General features: G+C 36.5%; 1 protein-coding gene across 1 annotated transcript in view; it reads left to right on the forward strand.

The window, feature by feature from the left end:
- Window positions 1-18,097, forward strand: part of TOPAZ1 (testis and ovary specific TOPAZ 1) — a 111,019-nt gene extending 92,922 nt beyond the window's left edge. The window contains 4 exon segments of the mRNA XM_064590656.1: window positions 6,356-6,520; window positions 8,039-8,242; window positions 13,013-13,196; window positions 17,688-18,097. Coding sequence (XP_064446726.1) covers window positions 6,356-6,520; window positions 8,039-8,242; window positions 13,013-13,196; window positions 17,688-17,907 — 773 coding nt within the window. The 3' untranslated portion in view covers window positions 17,908-18,097.
- The last annotated feature ends 1,639 nt before the right edge of the window (window positions 18,098-19,736 follow it).

Consider the following 19,736-nt stretch of genomic DNA (forward strand, 5'->3'; position numbering starts at 1 on the left):
CTTAGCCAGCGACCTGAGGAAGATGGTGATTCCGATCTTGTTTTTATAAATCCAAGACAGTGATTCTCAAAGCTGACCATCAGAACACACTGGAAGATTGTTAAAACACAAATTGCTTGGCCCATTCCCAGATTTTCTGATTCATTAAGTCTGGGATGGGTCCTGAGAATTTGCATTACTTAGAAGTTCTCAGATGTTGCTGATGCTGATGCTGGTCTGGGAACCTCACTTTGAAGACCACTATCCTACAGCTCTCTCACATGGGGACTTCTCACACCTCCCCTTGTGTCCCTAAGCCACACTTCGTCAAGTCATTCCCCTATAACTATTACATTTTTATTATGCATTACTTGTGGATTTTTTTCCTTTAAGTATCTTTGCACCTTCTTGAGTTTTTCATTTAGACTTTTTCCTAATTTTATTGAGATACAATTGACATACACTACTGTGTAAGTTTAAGGAGTATAGCATAATATATATTGTGAATTGATTAGTATAGTAAGTTTAGCTAATATCTATCATCTCATATAGATACAAGAAAAAGAAAAAAAAAAGTGTTTTTTTCCCTTGTGATGAGAACTCTTAGGATCTACTCTCAAAAACTTTCCTGTATGTCATACAGCAGTGTTAACTATAGTCACCATGTTGTATATTACCTCCGCAGTATTATAATTAGGAGTTTGTGCCTTTGGACCACCTTCATCCATTTCCCTACCCCCCACCTCTGGTAACCACAAATCTGATCTCTTTTTCTAGGTGTGTGTGTGTGTGTAAAGATTTTATTTATTTATGTGAGAGTGCACAAGCTGGGGGAGGGGCAGAGGGAGAGAGAAAGGGAGAACCAGACTCCCCACTGAGCAGGGAGCCTGATACAGGGCTTGATCCCAGGACCCCAGGATCATGACCTGAGCTGAAGACAGATGCTTAACCAACTGAGCCACCCAGGCAGCCCTAGGAGTTTATGTTTTTTTAAGATTCCACATATAAGTGAGATCATACAGTATTTGTCTTTCTCTTTTTCACTTACTTCACTTAGCATAATGCTCTCAAAGTCCATCTCTATTGTTGTAGGCTGGAATTGTTTAAAGTGTGTGTGTGTGTGTGTTTCTTTTGGTTTGTTTGTTTAGAAAAGTGTTAATATTTTTGTAGTAGGAAATTTAGCATACAGGTTAACCTGAATACCTAGACCAGTGACTGTTACTGCAGTACTAATATAAGCATATAAACAGTGTTGATATTTGGGAAAAACTCTGTCGTCTTCATTTTCAATCAGTGGATGGCTCTGTTCAGCACAATGTTGTGTTAGGCCAGGCCATCTTCTTCAGTCTCTGTTTTCATATAACAGTTTCACTTATATCTACCTATGTAGGCATAGCCGTTATTTAGGTCACTGACAACTCTTTCCCAAATAATTTTCTTTTTTTTTAAAGATTTTATTTTATTTATTTGAGAGAGAGAGAGCACAAGAGGGGGTAGGGTCAGAGGGAGAAGCAGACTCCCCACTGAGCAGGGAGCCCGATGCAGGACTCGATCCTGGGACTCTGGGATCATGACCTGAGCCGAAGGCAGTCGCCCAACCAACTGAGCCACCCAGGTGCCCCCAAATAATTTTCATCAAATATGAAATCATTTTCAGTGATTTAGATTTTTGTTAATTTCTTCTTTGTATTTTTCTGTTTTGCTTTAATTTTTTATAGTGATTGTTTATATTTTAAAAATAAACATTTTTTTTAAGATTTATTTATTTTAGAGAGAGAGAGTGCACATGAGCAGGGGGAGGGGCAGAGGGAGAAAGAGAGAGAGAAATCTCAAGCAGACTCCCTGCTGAGCATGGAGCCCAATGTCGATTTGATCCCTGGACCCTGAGAGCATGATCTGAGCCGAAATCAAGAGTTGGATGCTTAACTGACTGAGCCACCCAGGCGCCCCAAAATATAAACATTATTTTAAAAGTGAGTAAATCAGCTTGGTCTCATCCTGAACAATAGTATCTATGAAATCACCAGTTTAATCTGGTTTTTATACTTAATATGCTCTTTTATTTTTATAAATTTTATAATACACAAATAAATTATTAAAATTATAATGTAACTTAAAAACCAGTCAGGAACTTGCCATCAGTGATGCATATATTCACACTCAGGAAAAACCATACTGTAAATTATGCCCCTTAATATTATGATAGTTCTGGGGCGCCTGGGTGACTCAGTCGTTAAGCCTCTGCCTTCGGCTCAGGTCATGATCCCAGGGTCCTGGGATCAAGCCCCACATCAGGCTCCCTGCTCAGTGGGAAGCCTGCTTCTCCCTCTCCCACTCCCCCTGCTTGTGTTCCCTCTCTCTGTCAAATAAATAAAAAAATCTTTAAAAAATATTATGATAGTTCGATCTTAATAATATTAATTATTATTAATTAATAATATAGTTATTTGGTAATCTCACTGACTAGCCTTAATTAATATTAAAGATATTAGCCCAGGGCGCCTGGGTGGCTCAGTCGGTTAAGCGACTGCCTTCAGCTCAGGTCATGATCCCAGGGTCCTGGGATCGAGTCCCACATCAGGCTCCTTGCTCCGCGGGGAGCCTGCTTCTCCCTCTCCAACGCCCCCTGCTTGTGTTCACTCTCTCGCTGTCTCTCTCTCTGTCAAATAAATAAAAATCTTAAAAAAAAAAAAAAGCTTTTAAAAAAAAAAAGATATTAGCCCAGTGATGGGTATTAAGGAGGGCATGTATCGCATGGAGCACTGGGTGTTATACGCAAACAATGAATCATGATGGAACACTACATCAAAAACTAATGATGTACTGTATGGTGACTAACATAATAAAATTTAAAAAAAAGATATTAGTCTTTGATTTGTTGGATATTTGCAAATATCTTCCTTAGCTTTTCATTTTCCTTTAACTTTATGATATTTTTGCATTTTTGTTTTTCTTTCGCCCACCTGACCTTTTTTCTACTTAAACAGAAACTGCTTTTTCTTTTTAGTATTCTTTTTTGTATAACTATTTTTTTAATATTCTTTTTTTAGTATAGCTGGCACACTATATTACATTCATTTCAAGTGTACAACATAGTGACTCAACATCTCTATATATTATGTTAATTTTCACTACAAGCGTAGCTAGCATCTGTCACCATACAACACTATTAGAATACCATTTACTATATTCCCTGTGCTATACCTTTTATTCCCATGACTTATTCATTCCATAACTAGAAGCCTGTATCTCCCACTCTCCTTGACCTATTTTGTCCATTCCCTCTCCACCACAGTTTATTCTCAGTATTTATGGGTCTGCTTTTTAAATTATTACTAATTTTTGTTTTGTATCATGCTTTAAGGCAGTCCTTAGCTATCTCAAAATTATATATTTACCCTATGTTTTTCAAAATTTTTGGTTCATTACCAGTTTTAAATTTTGATATGAGGTAGGAATGTAATTTTATTCCCCCAAAACGCCATAGCTCACCCTTTATTCACTTCTTTGAAATGCCACTTTTATTATATATTGGAATCTTGTGTCTGCTTAGGTCTGTTTCTGTACTAGCTTTCTCTCCCAGGGATCTCTGTTTCTGTGGTAGCACCAAACTCTTTTTAGTTAATGTAGCTTTAGAATATGTGATAATGTCTATTTAGGCAAGATCATTTTCACTTCTCTTCCAAAACTATTATTTACATTCTCAAGTGCTTATTCTTTTGGATGAATTTCAGAGTTACTGGGTCAGTTTTTCATACAGTTCTATAGGAAATTTGATTGGGATTATATTAAATGTATATATTAAAGGGAAAAAGGTATCTTTAGATATTCCTTATGGTATATGCAGTATTCACTATGGTAAAGGATAGTAATTCGGTAAATCTCACTGACTAGCCTGGGAATTCATTCACTGCAGACCATCTTAATAGTCTTTATATTCTTAGTGCCCTATATTCAAAATTTTGCATGAATAATGACTGAATATGCATAGACAAAGAATTGATATTATAGAAAATTTGCTTGCACTTTGATTCTGAGATTTTTTAGACAAATGGAAAATATTCCCAACTGTGGAACAGAGAAAAACATGAGGATTAATGCAATGAGAACTTTTATCACCATAAAACTAGTATTTACACGAGTAAACTGGTTTTTGTTTTTGAGAATTTAATTCTCCTAAGAGTTCTTATAAAATTTTCATAAAAGTGATAGAGTTGTGAATGGGGTGGATTAGTTAAAAGCTATTAATTTCACAAATGACTTCCCAATTACCAGTCTCAGTTAATTTTGGTACATAAAATGGCCAACTTACTCAGATTTTTTAAGATAGCTACACAATTTGGTAAGATTTCAAAATGAATCTCCTAAAATACCGTCTATTCTTTCAAAAAATGGGACCATTATTCTTCCTTAATAATTAAAAAATGAGCACTAAATAAAGAACAATACAATTGTTATAAAAAAGGCCACATAGTCTACTTTTTATAAATATGACATATCTACCAGATATAACCAATAATAATTGAACTTATTTGATAAAAATACAATTCAGTTTATAAGGAATGGTGATTTAGTGGTTTTACTTTTGGGAATTATGGGGAAAAATGGAAATTATGTTTTTTGTTTTATAAAGATTTTATTTATTTATTTGACAGAGAGAGACACAGTGAGAGAGGGAACACAAGCAGGGGGAGTGGGAGAGGGAGAAGCAGACTTCCCACTGAGCAGGGAGCCCGATGCGGGGCTCCCAGGATTCTGGGATCATGACCTGAGCCAAAGGCAGATGCTTAACGACTAAGCCACCCAGGCACACCGGGAATTATGTTTTAACAGCTGATTTATGTAGTCCTTTCAGAAGATAATAAGTTCATTTAAATTTCTCTATATATTAAAATTTAAGCAAATTTGGGAGTAAATTAATGAAAGTATCTGTTTAAATGAGCAACAATATTTGTAAAACATTGCCTAGCACATACTATAAAGCAAGTCAAGCAATCAGTCAATCAAGTGGGCTCTAGTAATTTCAAAACAAGCTCATTTTAAAGTTATACTGGATAATTAAGGCTTTATTTTGGCATTCTGTACGTGAATTGCCAAATCTTTCTTTAATACTATTTGTATTCACTGTGCTGGGAAGGCCACAAAAGAAAAAGAATACATGACTCCTGCACTTAGTCAAGTTAAAAAAGAAGAACAGGGGAATGTGACTTGAGTGTTATATAACAATGTTTCATTTATGTATCTTGTGTATGATGATTGAGGGAATTAGGTAAATGATGAAATACTGGCATATCTAATATTTTAGCACCTCAGTGTTCTGTATTACAGTCTCCTATTGCTTTTATTGTGCAAATCAGGGCAGAAATTAAGGAACTTCAGCATTATAGGTAATATTCTTTTTTTTAAGCTGAATGAAGGGTACATAAAACTTTATTATGTTTTTTTAACTTACGTATGTTGGATATTCTTGTGTACATGTAAAATATTTTATAATAAAAATTGTTTAAAAATTGGGAGGGAGCTGTTCTCCAAAATAACTAATTAAATTATGTATTTTTTTAAGATTTTATTTATGTATTTTATTTTTTAAAGATTTGTTTGTTTATTTATTTATTTATTTATTTATTTATTTATTTCAGAGAGAGAGAGAGGGCACGAGTGTGGGAAGGGGCAGAGAGAGAGAGAAACTTTAGCATACTCCACACTGTTTGTGGAGCCCAATGCAGAGCTCAATCTCCTGACCCTGAGATCACAACCTGAGCAGCTGAAACCAAGACTCTGACCCTTAACTGACTGCGTCACCCAGGCTCCCCTTTATTTATTTGAGAGAGAGAGAGAGTGCGTGAGCAGGGGGAGGGGCAGAGGGGAAGGAGAGAATCTCAAGCCAATTCTGCACTGAGCACAGAGCCCAATGCAGGGCTCCGTCTCTCGACCCTGAGATCATGACCTGAGTTGAAATCAAGAGTCAGACGCTTAACTGACTGAGCCACCCAGGGGCCCCTAAATTATGTATTCTTTATTGTAAAATTGTTAAACTTGTCCACACAAATAATATTTTACATTATAACAAATATTCACTATAATCAAAACATTATTGTCATGCAAAAATAAACATTAACTTCAGAATCAATAACTGATTAGTTCACTTAGAAAAATGAATTAATTAAAAAATACATATAACAAAGTGCTTATTAGTTTGCATCTCCTTAGGATGGTGATCCTCGCTATATAAGTTGTTTCTAATAAATTTGAGTTATTGTTATCTTTTCTGAACACATACTTAAGTTTTGATACTTATATTTGAAAACAGTTGTGATTATATTGTTAAGTGTAATTTCCATAGTATAAAGTATTAGTACCTTTTTCTTTTTGCAAGAGTCAGAATGGATCATCAATACACCACTGTGGCCTTGTGATAGACTGGATGTACTCAATCGACATAATCTGCTCTGTACAATTGCACATGAAATCTTGGCCAAGAGCCTTTACAGACAGACATTTGAAGTTTTGCAAAATCTACCAGGTTTTCAAAATTCTCAAGGTATGTTTTTTAAAAGTTTCAATTAATCTCTTGTCCATCTGGGTTTTTTTTTTTTTTTTTTTAAGATTTTGTTTATTTGTCAGAGAGCATGCACACACACACAAGCAGGGGGAGAGGCAGGCAGAGGGAGAAGCAGGCTCTCCAACAAGCAAGGAGACCAATGTAGGACTCGATCCCAGAACCCTGGGATCTTGACCTGAGCTGAAGGCAGACGCTTAACTGACTGAGCTACCCAGGCGTCCCCATCTGGTGTTTAAATAAGAAACAGTTCTGCACCTGTTTTGGTTGAGCATATATTTTTAATGAAATTGTTTTCTGCAAAATGTGCTCCCTGAAAACTGAATATGCTTTTCTTTGTTTTGTCTTGTTTTGTTTTGTTTTGTTTTAAAGCAGAGGTGCTCACCTTTGGGTTGTCAGCAGTTCCCAACTGTTTTCGTCAGTCCCCTTTCCTTACCTGTCAGGTCAGCAGCAAACAGTAATGCCCCAGCAAGCTTCATGTGGTAAAAATTCATTGCATTAGAATAATGAAGAATACTTCTTTTATTACTTACTATATATATAAATATAAAGCTTAGTTTCCATTACCTTGAAACATAGGGAAACATGAAATAAATGGAGGAAATTAGCAAATGACAAGTTTAAAGAAAGGGATTATTAATGTGGGCCATAGTAGGTAGTGCTCTCAGATCCTAACGCTCAAGTCTGAGTATGTCAAGTATGAACAGGAAGAGAGCCCATGTTAAGGGAAGCATGAGCAAAAGCTTTGGGTCAAAATGAGCTGAGCAATGGGTTCAGAGTGGCAGGTTACCACTTCATCAGAATGTTAACCTGAGGGCCTCCCACACTGTTTTATCAGTCAGTCAGTGTTATAGGAAAGTTCCACTGGTGGAGATGTTTAGGAAGAGACTAAAAGGTAAGGAGATTAATTTCCTGCTAAGGCCTAGATCCCTAAAGGTTGCTGCAGATAAAGTGATAAAGACCAGAGTCTAGGTTATAGATTGAACTGACTGAATATAGGGAATAAAAGACTTGGCAGTCTCCAAGGTGACTTCACTTTCTTCTAAGTGAGGAATTGAACTAGAAATGCCCAATAAAAGATTTGTTTTTAATTTGAGAGAGAATATTATGAGGGGGTGATTTATTTTTAGTCATGGAAAATTAAGTCTGAGGTCTGAACTGTATGTAGACAATGCAAGCAGAACTGTGCAAGTCATTCATTTTGAGACACTGCAGATGCAGACACGTGGGGATCACGAATGGGTGTTTAATGCAGCCTCTGCAATAGTTGTCAAGCTTCCTTTCTTATTCTTTGTTACGAAGTAAATGAATGAGTTTGCTTTTGTTGAATGCTTATTTGTTTCTTAGAGAATATATAAGATGATTGCATTTTAGTGACTGTGACTCCCATAGTGTGTAGCAAAGTGCCAATGGGAGCAGAGAGAAAAGAAAATAGTGAGAGAGAGAAGATGGAGAGACTAAGCTAGATCGATTTCATATCTTCTTTTTTTTTTTTTCCAGAAACTGTGGAGGTCTCACAGTATAGCCTTCTTTTTAATAAACTTCTAGAGGCCTGTATAGAAAGCAACAGTCTTGGTATGTCATCCTCTGTAGCAGAATTCATGATTTCAAAGAACATCCCTATTGATTTCTCCTTTCTTAGAAGATTAATTACTTCTTTAGGAAGGAGTTGTTTATGGCTCAAAGCCAGAGCCCACTACAAAAGTAAGTTACATTTAAAAAATTTATATTTGTTATATTAGTTTTGACTTTGATTTTTCTAACCCTGAAGCCTTGCATAATTTTTATGACTAGGCATTTAAATATATAAAAAGAGCATTTGATACACATTCAAATATAGTGGTCTACACAGATTTGTGCTCTCTTTTGAAACCTGTTCTTTCCCTTGTTTCTAATTATTATATCTTCATTTCTTTGCACATTAGTATGCCCACTGGAGGGTGCACAAAGGAAATAAATGACAGCATTTGAACCAGTTTGGCATAACTTATAAATATATAGGAGTAAAATAACTGGGTAGAATGAAGTTTAAGGAGTGTTTATATATTTTATTCATCCCTGCCATATCCCTCATCTTTATAAGTTAGAATATTTTATAGCAGGCCACATAGGAAGTACAGAGGCTGCCATTACTGAACATGATACATAGTTTTTTTGCATGGTTCCTAGTAATAGAACTTTGTTAATCTGTTTACAGTTGTTCTTAACCAGTAAGCCTGGAAAACTAATGCTTTCTCTAGTCCCAGCCACCTCACAGGTATTTGAATTGGGAAGTAATTTCGTATAGAATCTAGATCCAGAAAACAACTCTTTTCTGCCTTCCTACAGTAATTTGTCTTAAATTTCTGTTTCTTTTTTTTTTTTTTTTTTTTTTTTGAGAGAGAGAGCCTGCAAGCATGAGCGAGAGGGGGAGGGGCAAGGGGAGAGGGAGAGAAAGAATCCTAAGCTTGATCTCACAACCCTGAGATCATGACCTGAGCTGCACAGGTGCCCTTGAATTTCCATTTCTTTGACTGCCATGTATATAATAAACATTTGAGTGCCTACTATGTGTCACTACTATGCCAGATGGGCCAAACATCCCAGCCATCCCCACAGCACTGGGAAGTGTTTTTCACACTGCCAGCTGTGATCAGTTAAGCCGGTGGTGACTTTTTTTCCCAATGAAACAAGAAAGAAAACCTTAGCATACATTACAGGTAGTAAGGTTAAGTATTATTTGGTAAAATTTCATTTCAGTTACATGTATACAGATTATGTACTGGGTCAATCAAAAGTTTTGAAAGCAGAGTTGTTGTTTTTTTTTAAGGATGATCAGAAATTTAGTTTGTTCATAAACACCTCATTTCAATTTTGTGGTTATGTTTCAACTCCTTATACTGTTTCACTGCAGATTACTAGAAATCACACACAAAGTATATATGTACTGTTTGCTATAACTTTTTGATTTTAGTTTTTAGAATCAATGTTAATGGGGTTATTTATTTTCCAAATAATTGTTAATAATGGCGTGTTCCCCAAATTGAACAATTAAAGGTGTTTATATGTGACAGGAACAAAACCTAAACTTGGAAACATTTCAGTGAGATTTCTATGAATATCTATTTTTTAGTTGGAAATAAGATTTTGTATTAAAGCAGCTAAACTTAAAAAAACTTGTAAAATTTTTTATTAACACCTTTATTGAGACATAACTCAAATACCATTACAGTTCACCCATTTATAGTGGTGGTAAGGTATTCACAGTTGTGTAGCCATCACCACAGTTCATTTAGAACATTTTCATCATGCCAAAAAGAAACCCCATATCCATTAGCAATCATTCCCCATTTTCCCCCCAAATTCTTCCAGTCCTAATCATAATTTATTTTTAGAGTTTTTCTTTTTTAGTAGTGTTAAAACAATTCATGCCTAGGTACAATACAGTACCTTTTTTACTAGCACTTTTCCTCTTATCTAAACACATCTATGCCTAGTTTCATATGCAGTGAACTTCTGGGACTTATGCAGGTGAGGTATAGGACAGAGTATTTTTTTTTAAAGATTTTATTTATTTATAAAAAGAAAGAGAGCACACAAGCAGGGGGAGGGGCAGAGGCAGAGGGAGAGGGAGAAGCAGACTCCCTGCTGCCGAGCAGGGAGCTGGATGTGGGGCTCGATCCCAGGAACCCAGGATCATGACCTGAACCAAAGGCAGATGCTTAACTGACTGAGCCACCCAGGTGTCTCTATTTTTTTTAATGTACCTGAGTTATAGAATGAAATGAGTAATTTACAATCATTGATCAGTCTTCAAAACATCTTATTTCCTGACAGTGTTGACATTTAAAATATCGTTGGATCTTTCTTTAGATTTATCTTCACACATAGTTACCACTCTAAAAAGCCTTTCAGTGCCTTATAATCAGTCTAGTGGTACCTGATTCTGGGCCGATGTCTTTTTCATCAAGACACTGTTAAGACTGTGGTGCCAGTGCCTTTGTTCTGCTTTTTTTTTTTTTAATATTTTATACAGCTTTATTGAAATAACTTCACATACCATAAAATTCACCCATTTAAAGTGGACAGTGCATTAGTTTTTATTATACTCACAGATTGTGCAGCCATCATCACAATCTAATTTTAGAACATCTTCAGCACCACCAGAAAAAGAAACCCTAAACACATTAGCATTCCCTAGATGCCTCCTGCTGACCCAGCCCTAGACAACAAGTAATCTACTCTATTTCTGTGGATTTGCACATTCTGGACATTCCACATAAGTGAAATAATTCAGTATGTAGTTTTTTATGACTAGCTTCTTACACTTAGTAGAATATTTTCAAGGTTCATCCATGTTGTAGCATGTATCAATACTTTATTCCTTTTTATTGCTGAATAATATTCCATTGTATGGAATTTATTTATCCATCCATCCTTTGATGGACATTTGAGTGGTTTCTACTTTTTGGTTATTATTAATAACACTGTGCAAACATTCGCATAGAAGTTTTTGTGTGGATATATATTTTTATTTCTCTTGGGGGCAGAATTGCTGGCTCATATGCTAAATCTATGTTTTTACTATTTTGAGAAACTGCCAATCTATTTTCCCAAAGAAGCTGCATCATTTTATGTTTACATACCCACCACTCAAGTTTGAGATTTCCATTTTCTTCACATCTTCACCAACACTTATTACACTGTGTTTTTTATTTTAGCTTTCTTGGTGGATATAAAGTGATATTTCATTGTGGTTTTGATTTTGCATAATCCTAATGACTAATGATGTTGAACACCTTTTCATGTGCTTATTGGCCATTTGTGTATCTTCTGTGGAGAAATCCTTTACCCATTTTTTTCTTTGTACATTTTTAAATTGGGTTTATTGTTGAGTTGTAAGAGTACACACATATATACACATACACATGCACACAGTACACATATAGATATATATATGCCCTGAATGCAAGTCCCATGTCGAATACATGAATTTCGATTTTTTTCCTCCACTCTGTGAATTGTCTTTCACTTTCTTTATGGCTTGGCTTTGTTTTTTGTTTTCAAACTAATCAAAAGGAAACTGTCCAGGGACGGTAAAGTTGCCTTCCTGATGCTGCTGACTTGCTCTCACTAGTCCTAAAAATACTGATTTTCTCTCAGAGCCGGAAAGTCAGGAAGGGAGATGTTATTAGTGTGTCTTTCCATTATGTTTTCCCCCTAAAACCAAATGGGAATATTTTTCTTTTCATATTTGCTTTTAGGGGAAAAAAGTTAATGATAGTAAATTTCTATTCAGTTTGTTATTTTTTGTTTTCCTCATCTGATCAGCAAAGTAAAACAAGAATGTATGTAAATTATACTTATCAATAGCTAGGAAAGTAAATGAGTTGATAGTAGTCCTAGAAGTGACCTAGGGAGGTGGGACTACCTAGTATTTAGGAATCCAAAATCTGTGGAGTCAGAAGGCTGGGGTGATTCCCAAAGCCCCTTCACCTATAATGTGGGAGTCACTGTACCTGATTTCAAAATAGTAAACTGTCAGTTAAAATTAGGTAAAACCTATGTGTTTACCACAGGTTCCTGGCACATAGTAAGTCCTCAAAGATTAACCATCATCATCCACATTAGATTTCTTAAAGAACTTATCTTAACAAAACATTTTAAACAAATTTTACATACAGATTTAAATTGGTTTCAGTAAAACAGGACAGTATAATATTGTCTATATACAGGTTGGATGTCTTAGGACTTAAGGGTATTTCCCTACATATCATTTGTAATAAGCACCTAAACAGTTTAAAAATTAAATCTCTTTTCTTGAAAAGTAAAATTTTTAGAACATGAATTGGTGAACACCTACAACACACTGAGCACCTACAACACAGTGATCACCTACAGGAAAGATATGTATTTTATTTATTTTTATATCTAAATAATGCTTAGCTCAATATCAGACATAGAGTAGAACAGTAAATGTTTATTACACAAACTATAACAGCACTATAAATAAATGCTCAAAAATAGTATAATATCTGTGTGACAGAAAAATCTCCAAATTATAATTTCTACTTTTTTTCTACATTTTGGATTCATAATTCAGGATAGGCAATAATTACAAATATATGTAGTTGCTATTAGACCAGATCCCATTTAAACAAAACCCAAGTCGCTATTCTGGTTTTTTTAGTTATTCTGAAATTATGTTGTGTTGACCATGGCTTGAAATAAATGGGTAGTTGCCACAATGAGGCTCAAAAGTAGTTTTTAGGAGAGTTTTTAAAATATATTTCTTACTTCATATTTAATGTTTCAGAGGTATTTTACAAAGAATAATATCAAATGTACTAGGATAAGCTTACCACCATATAATTTGTATAATAAACCTACTGATCTGAAGAATCATTCTGTAATGTAAGTAATTATCACCTGTGGAAGTCTAGCTTTTCACTTGTTGGGGTTTTAGTAAAGTTTGATCTATTATTTGATTTCCAGGTGCTCTTTCATTGGGTTGCTACCCACCGTTGGAGGGAAATTTATACCGAAAACTTCTACTGATTCCTTCTTATTTATCTGAGATTGAAATGCTTTTAGCTATTGAAATCTTCCTAGTATCTAATGCTAGTAGTATTCAGAGTCCTGGAACTTCTACACAGATCCTGCAGATAGTTTTGAAAAGGTTGGTAACTTCTAACTGCATGCTAAAAGCAGATCATGGCTCCCTACACCTGACCTAGGATGTAAATGTTTTTATATATCTTACATTTTATAATAAATATTATATATATTTTTATGCATACTTTATATATACACACATATATAATATATATGTACATATACATACATACTAGTATATGTATGTATTTACACTAGTATATGTATGTATTTACAAACTTCGGTAACATTTAAATTGAAAAAGGATTTGACCTGTTTGAGACTTAAAACCAAATAAGCTGGCATTTAATAAATACATTAGCAACTTCAAGATGCTGTCAGATGTTCAAAGAAATAGACCCTCTTTAAGTATCAGCCTTTCTTGTGTACAGATAGTTTTTAGATAGGTATCTAAAAGTTACTTATCTTTCTGGTCAACACAAAAGATCTAAAAACCAGGTCTAAAAGGGAAATATGTGATAGTTTATTTGGCTCAGTAAAGAATTCTGTTGAAAATAAAGCTATCAGCCTAATTTCTAGATTTTAAAATGTTGTTATAAATGCATAATATTATAATGTAGCTGTTGGACCAGACTGGTATCTCTTCGAATAATTTTGTTCGAAGTCCCAGACTGTAGGCTTATACCACTCAAATTTCTTTCTTTTTTTTTTTTTAAAGATTTTATTTATTTATTTGAGAGAGAGAATGAGAGACAGAGAGCATGAGAGGGAGGAGGGTCAGAGGGAGAAGCAGACTCCCTGCCGAGCAGAGAGCCTGATGCAGGACTCGATCCCGGGACTCCAGGATCATGACCTGAGCCGAAGGCAGTCGCTTAACCAACTAGCCACCCAGGCGCCCCACCACTCAAATTTCTTATCAGCCTATCAAGGAAACTAATAAAGATCTCATGGGTTTCCTGTTTTAGAGTTTCTTGACAAGAATTTTGCTTCAGTTTATCAGTATTATAAACCACATCATCAGATTGGATATCCTATCAGTTATCTATTACTGCATATAAATTATCCCCAAACAGCTTAAAACAGCAAATATTATTTTAATTTCTGTGGGTCAGGAATTTTGGAGTAGCTTAGCAGTATGGTTCTGGCTCAGAATCTCTGAGTTGGTCAGGAGTTGAGGTCACCTACATGATGGTTTGACTGAGGCTGGAGGATCCATTTTCTAGATGGCTCACTAACATACCTGTTGCCAAGAATCCTCAGTTCCTTGAGTGTTTTCATGACAGACAGCTAACTTCTCTGAGTGAGTGATCCAAGAGAGAAAAGGCAAGGAGGAAGCTACAGTGCCTTTTTTTTTTTTAAGATTTTATTTATTTATTTGACACAGAGAGAGAGAGAGAGAGAGAGGAATCACAAGTAGGCAGAGTGGCAGGGAGTGGCAGAGGGAGAAGCAGGCTCCCCGCTGAGCAAGGAGCCTGATGCGGGACTCGATCCCAGGACCCTGGGATCATGACCTGAGCCGAAGGCAGACGCTTAAAGACTGAGCCACCCAGGCGCCCCTACAGTGCCTTTTATGACCTATATCAAGAACTGTGAAGGCTCTCAATTTCACCCTATTTGCAGGCTACCAGTCAATCTGACACGGTTCCTAAATCCTAGCATAAGACGCAAGATTCTTTTTTTTTTTTTAAGATTTTATTTATTTATTTGACACACAGAGAGAGAGCACAAGCAGGGGGAGCGGCAGGCAGAGGGAGAGGGAGAAGCAGGCTCTCCGCTGAGCGGGGAGCCCAATGCGGGGCTCGAGCCCAGGACCCTGGGATCATGACCCGAGCTGAAGGCAGTCGCTTAACCAACTGAGCCACCCAGGTGCCCCTAAGACGCAAGATTCTTGCATTGGAGACAGAAGATGTTATTACTTATGGTATAGCAAGCAGTATGATTATCTACATATTTGTATCTCTTGTTTTGCTCCCCAAGTCCCACAGATGGGCCCAGCTGGATACTTGCACATGCACTGGGTTCTGTTATAGAAGAGTAATCTTGAACTATAGGGGACCTGAATCTGTTACAGTGAATGATAAGCATGCCTGCCCTGTTGCTCTGCAGGGAAATACCATCTCCATCTTGTAAGGCTATAAGCAAACCTACCCTTTGCTCTAGAAGACCCTATCTTTGTCTTTCGAGGTTGTCCACTATATAAACATCCTTGAAATGCAGAACAAGAGGTAGTCAGTGTCTCTGCTCTCAAAACTTCTAGAAATGCAGAGACCCAGGAAGAATTGTCATCTAATAACCAGTGTCCAAAGGTACACGCTGTCATTTCTGTCTAATTCCATGTGTGATAGCGAGTCATTTAACCTAGCCCATACTTAAAGGGAAGAAAATTAGAAAATAATTTTTTTAAATTTTTTTATTGTTATGTTAATCATCATACATTACAACATTAGTTTTAGATGTAGTGTTCCATGATTCATTGTTTGTGCATAACACCAGTGCTCCATGCAGAACATGCCCTCTTTAATACCCATCACCAGGCTAACCCATCCTCCCACCCCCCACCCCTCTAGAACCCTCAGTTTGTTTTTCAGAGTCCATCGTCTCTCATGGTTCGTCTCCCCCTCCGATTTCCCCCCCTTCATTCTTCCCCTCCTGCTATCTTCTTCTTTTTTTTTAGAAAATAATTTTTTTAAAGTAGGTTCTACGCTGGGCTTGAACTCACAACCCTGAGATCAAGACCTGAGCTGAGGTCGAGTCAGACACTTAACCGACTGAGCCACCCAGGCACCCCAGGAAATAATTTATTTTAGGTCCACACTTTTTTAAAAACCCACTACAATTAGCTTTTTGTTTTTTTCTTTTAGTAGCTCTGTTCTTTTCTGAGGGCCTCCTTGTTTACTACTGTGCACTCGAAGTGGCATGAGGCATTTGGGCTCCCCAACTTCCTGAGGAGGGTCTGATTTTCTCATAGCTTTTCATTTCCCATATATATGCAGCCTTTTTATTCATTGCTGAATTTGGGGGGTATTTGTGACCTCAGTGCATAACTAGTGACATGCCTAAATCTTTAACTTTGTCCCAAACAATATGATTTTCTCTATTATTATTATCATACTAAGACCTGCCTTGTTACACTAACCTCTCTCAGGGAGAATTTTATTCATCTTTAGACTTTCAAAAACTGCACCTAGTTGGCATATGCCCAGTCTACCAGATTTTAGGCACCACTTCTTAAGCCAGAATGTAGTAGAAGGCACCTGCCAGTCCTTTTTCTCTGTGACCTCTCTGTGACTACTCTGTGACCACTTGGTGACTAAGCTGAAGTTCTCACTCGCACCACTCTGTGCAACACACTAAGGTATTAATGCAAGTAGACTCATTCTTGCACCCTGCTGTTGGGCCCTACAGGTGCCAAGAGCAGGATACAGTGAACACAAAAAACTGATGCCTAAAATAACAGCCACATCTCTATTTTAAAAACTTCCCACTCCCTATCCCTTAGGATAAACAGTCATAAGAATTTTATGAAATTTGGAGACTGGTAGAAAAGTTATTAGAAAAGTAACTAGCACTTTGTGAAGAATCTTAAATCAAGACAAAAAAAAAAAACCTGGAAATTTAGTAAAAGTATATAGCTACAATTCTGTTACCAAAGGTTAGCTACCTGTTAAGTATATGCTTATAATTAAAAATAGCTAATATCAAGGTAAGACATGTGACTGTTAGTAACTCCAATTTGATTAAATTCAGTATTCTTATATACATTACAGTGAATAGTATGCAGTTACCAACTTTCAGAATACAAAAAGAGAGATTATTAACTGTGTTCCAGATCACTGTTTTTCAAACTGTGGGCTGTAGTGCATTTGTGTGATGAAATCAATTTAGGGAATTGCAACCACATTATTTTTTTTAAAGATTTATTTACTTATTTGAGAAAGAGAGAGGAAGTACATATAGGGGAGGGGAAAAGGAGGAGAGAAAGTCTTAAGCAGATTCTTCGCTGAGTGCAGAGTGAAACATGGGAATGGGCTTGATCTCACAACCCTGAGATCGGGGCCTGAAACCAAGAGTAAGAAGATTAATCAACTGTGCCACTTAGGCACCCCTACAACCACATTATTAAAAAAATAAAAGACAGGGATCCCGCCTGGGTGGCTCAGTCAGTTAAACGACTGCTTTCAGCTCAGGTCATGCTCCCAGAAGGAGTCCCACCGTGGGGCTCCCTGCTCAGCAGAGAGCCTGCCCCTCCCTCTGCCTGCTCCACCCCCTGCTTGTGCTTGCTTTCTCTCTGTCAAATAACTAAATAAAATCTTTAAAAAAAATAAAAGACAGTAGAAAGTAGAGTACCTTGTCTTAAGGGTAAGTCTTGTTTTGTGAAACTTCCATCTTTATGTATGAGGGTATATACTGGGTCACAGTATAAAATGTTCGAAAAAATTTGAAAGCCACTATCAGAGGAATACAGTAAAAAGACTCGTAGCTTAGTGCCAGTAAATGTAAATGACTCTTTTGAATAAACTATAGTTTCTGACTTTGTGAGTTGTTCAATTTGTAGATGTGAAGAAAACAAATCTCGGAGCAAGGATGATTATCAAGCCGCAGTGGAAAGATTAATTATGGCTGCTCGTATATCGGATCCAAAGCTCTTCATTAAGCACATGACCGTCAATGTTAATAAGGAACAGGTTTATAGTTTGGAACACTGTTCTGCCCTGAAATGGTTGAAAGAGAATATGAAGTGGGCTGGAAAGGTTTGGCTTTTCAGTAACCATTAGTTAATAAAGGCTTTTTTTTTTTTTTTTAAGTTCAAGTAATCATTGTTGAAAATAAAAGGCAATAAAAATAAAGACAGTTTTCACTATATTCACCTTTTACCTTTTATTGGTTTATAGTAAGTTAATAGTTTCCAAACACTAAAAATTTGGATTGAAGTATGCAAATGGTTTTATCCACACTGAAAAGTGATTTTTCAAATTACTTTTTGACTTCTCTTTACCTTAGGTAAGCCTATGTATGATTAATCCCTATTTATTCTGAAATCTAAACAGTGGAAAATCACAAACTGAATATTGTGCAGCATTTAATAAGAGGAAGACCTTAAAAGGGAAAGTAGGTGAGCAGGTAACTGGAGTTTTCAGATAAACCTTTAGGGGAATGAAATAAGTTTATACACAGTACAGGGTCTAAATCCAATTTTACATCTGTAATCTAGAATAGTAAATACTATTGAAAAATGATACTAAAATTCTAGAGCACCTTCTGAGTTATACCAAACAATTTTAAATTACCATCGAATAATTTTCCTTGAGTGTACCTTAGAATGTTATGTATTTTGGAAATTTGTAATTTGTTACATTAGGTATGACTAAAGAAAACTATTTGAAACAAATATACCACAACCTAAATACCCTAACAAGGACTGTTCCCAACCACCTTAGGAAGTTAAAACTCCTTTTCTCAAGTCTTCCTCCGGATCTGTAGCACTATCCAAAGTGATCATTCTCAATTCTTGATTTGATACTTTAAAACATAATTTAAAATCATTTAGAGAAAAAGTCTGAATAAGGTGAGTAATAAAAGAGTAAGTCGTGACTAAGGGGACTTAAAGTATTTCTTAAAATTCTCAAAATATGGTAATAGCATCACTGGAATAAGTCTATACCCTCCCAAGACTAAAAAAAAGTTAAATCCTAGCACTTAGCAAAATGCCTATTATCATAATGATGAAATGTGAAATGAATACTATCAGAACGAGATATGGGAAGTGAAGCAGAGGAAGGGTAAAAAAAAAAATGCTCACTTCTCTAGTATGAAGAAACCCAGTGACAGTAACTGCCATTACTTAAATGCGGCACCTAGAAAATAGGTTTGGAGATTACTAGCATCGGTTTGAGGCGCCTTTGAGGACACTTATAAATTAGCCCTTCCTATAGATGGAAACTGAAAACCAAAGAAAGGGGTTAAAGAAATATGAGACCATTTAGACGCTGGTGGCCAAGAGGCATTTGGAAAGATTAAAATGCGAAAGATGGTAAATTAAGCTTATAGGGGGAAAAAAATGGGATTGGATGGAATGGATCACAAGTGACCAAATTGTCAGGAGCAAGAGCCTTTAGGGATGGAACAAATGGGAGGCGGCTTTCCTTCCTTCCTTCCTTCCTTCCTTTTCTTTTTCCTCTCTCAACAGTGCCAAAAGGTAGGGAAAAGAGCGGTTGGTGCATATGCCTAATTTCATTTGTGGCCGTTCCTTGGGATAATCAAAGCCACAAGAGCAAAGTAAAGCTAAAACCCAAAAAAAGGGGGCGGAGGGAATGTTTAAGGTTTGAAAATAGCAAGATCTCGAAGGGACCAAAATCAAAAACAAAATGTAAGCTGGAGAAAAATGTTTAGGAATTAGCTATATTTCTGTTAGGAATCCTAAAGGGCATACTTCAATAAGACCTTTAAAATCTGGTGCTCTCCATTGAGAGCCGACCTAAGGATTCAGCTCCGAAAGCGCCGCGGGCGATTGGCAAGGACAGCCTCGCCCCTTCCCTGGACGCCCTGGGTGGGAGACGCGGGGCGGAAGGGCGCGAGGCGGCCCGGCGCATGCGCGCGTGCCCCT

Source organism: Mirounga angustirostris, unplaced genomic scaffold, assembly GCF_029215605.1.
Source record: "Mirounga angustirostris isolate CCGP_5_RB_7025 unplaced genomic scaffold, mMirAng1.0.hap1 SCAF_1, whole genome shotgun sequence".
Classification (NCBI taxonomy): domain Eukaryota; kingdom Metazoa; phylum Chordata; class Mammalia; order Carnivora; family Phocidae; genus Mirounga; species Mirounga angustirostris.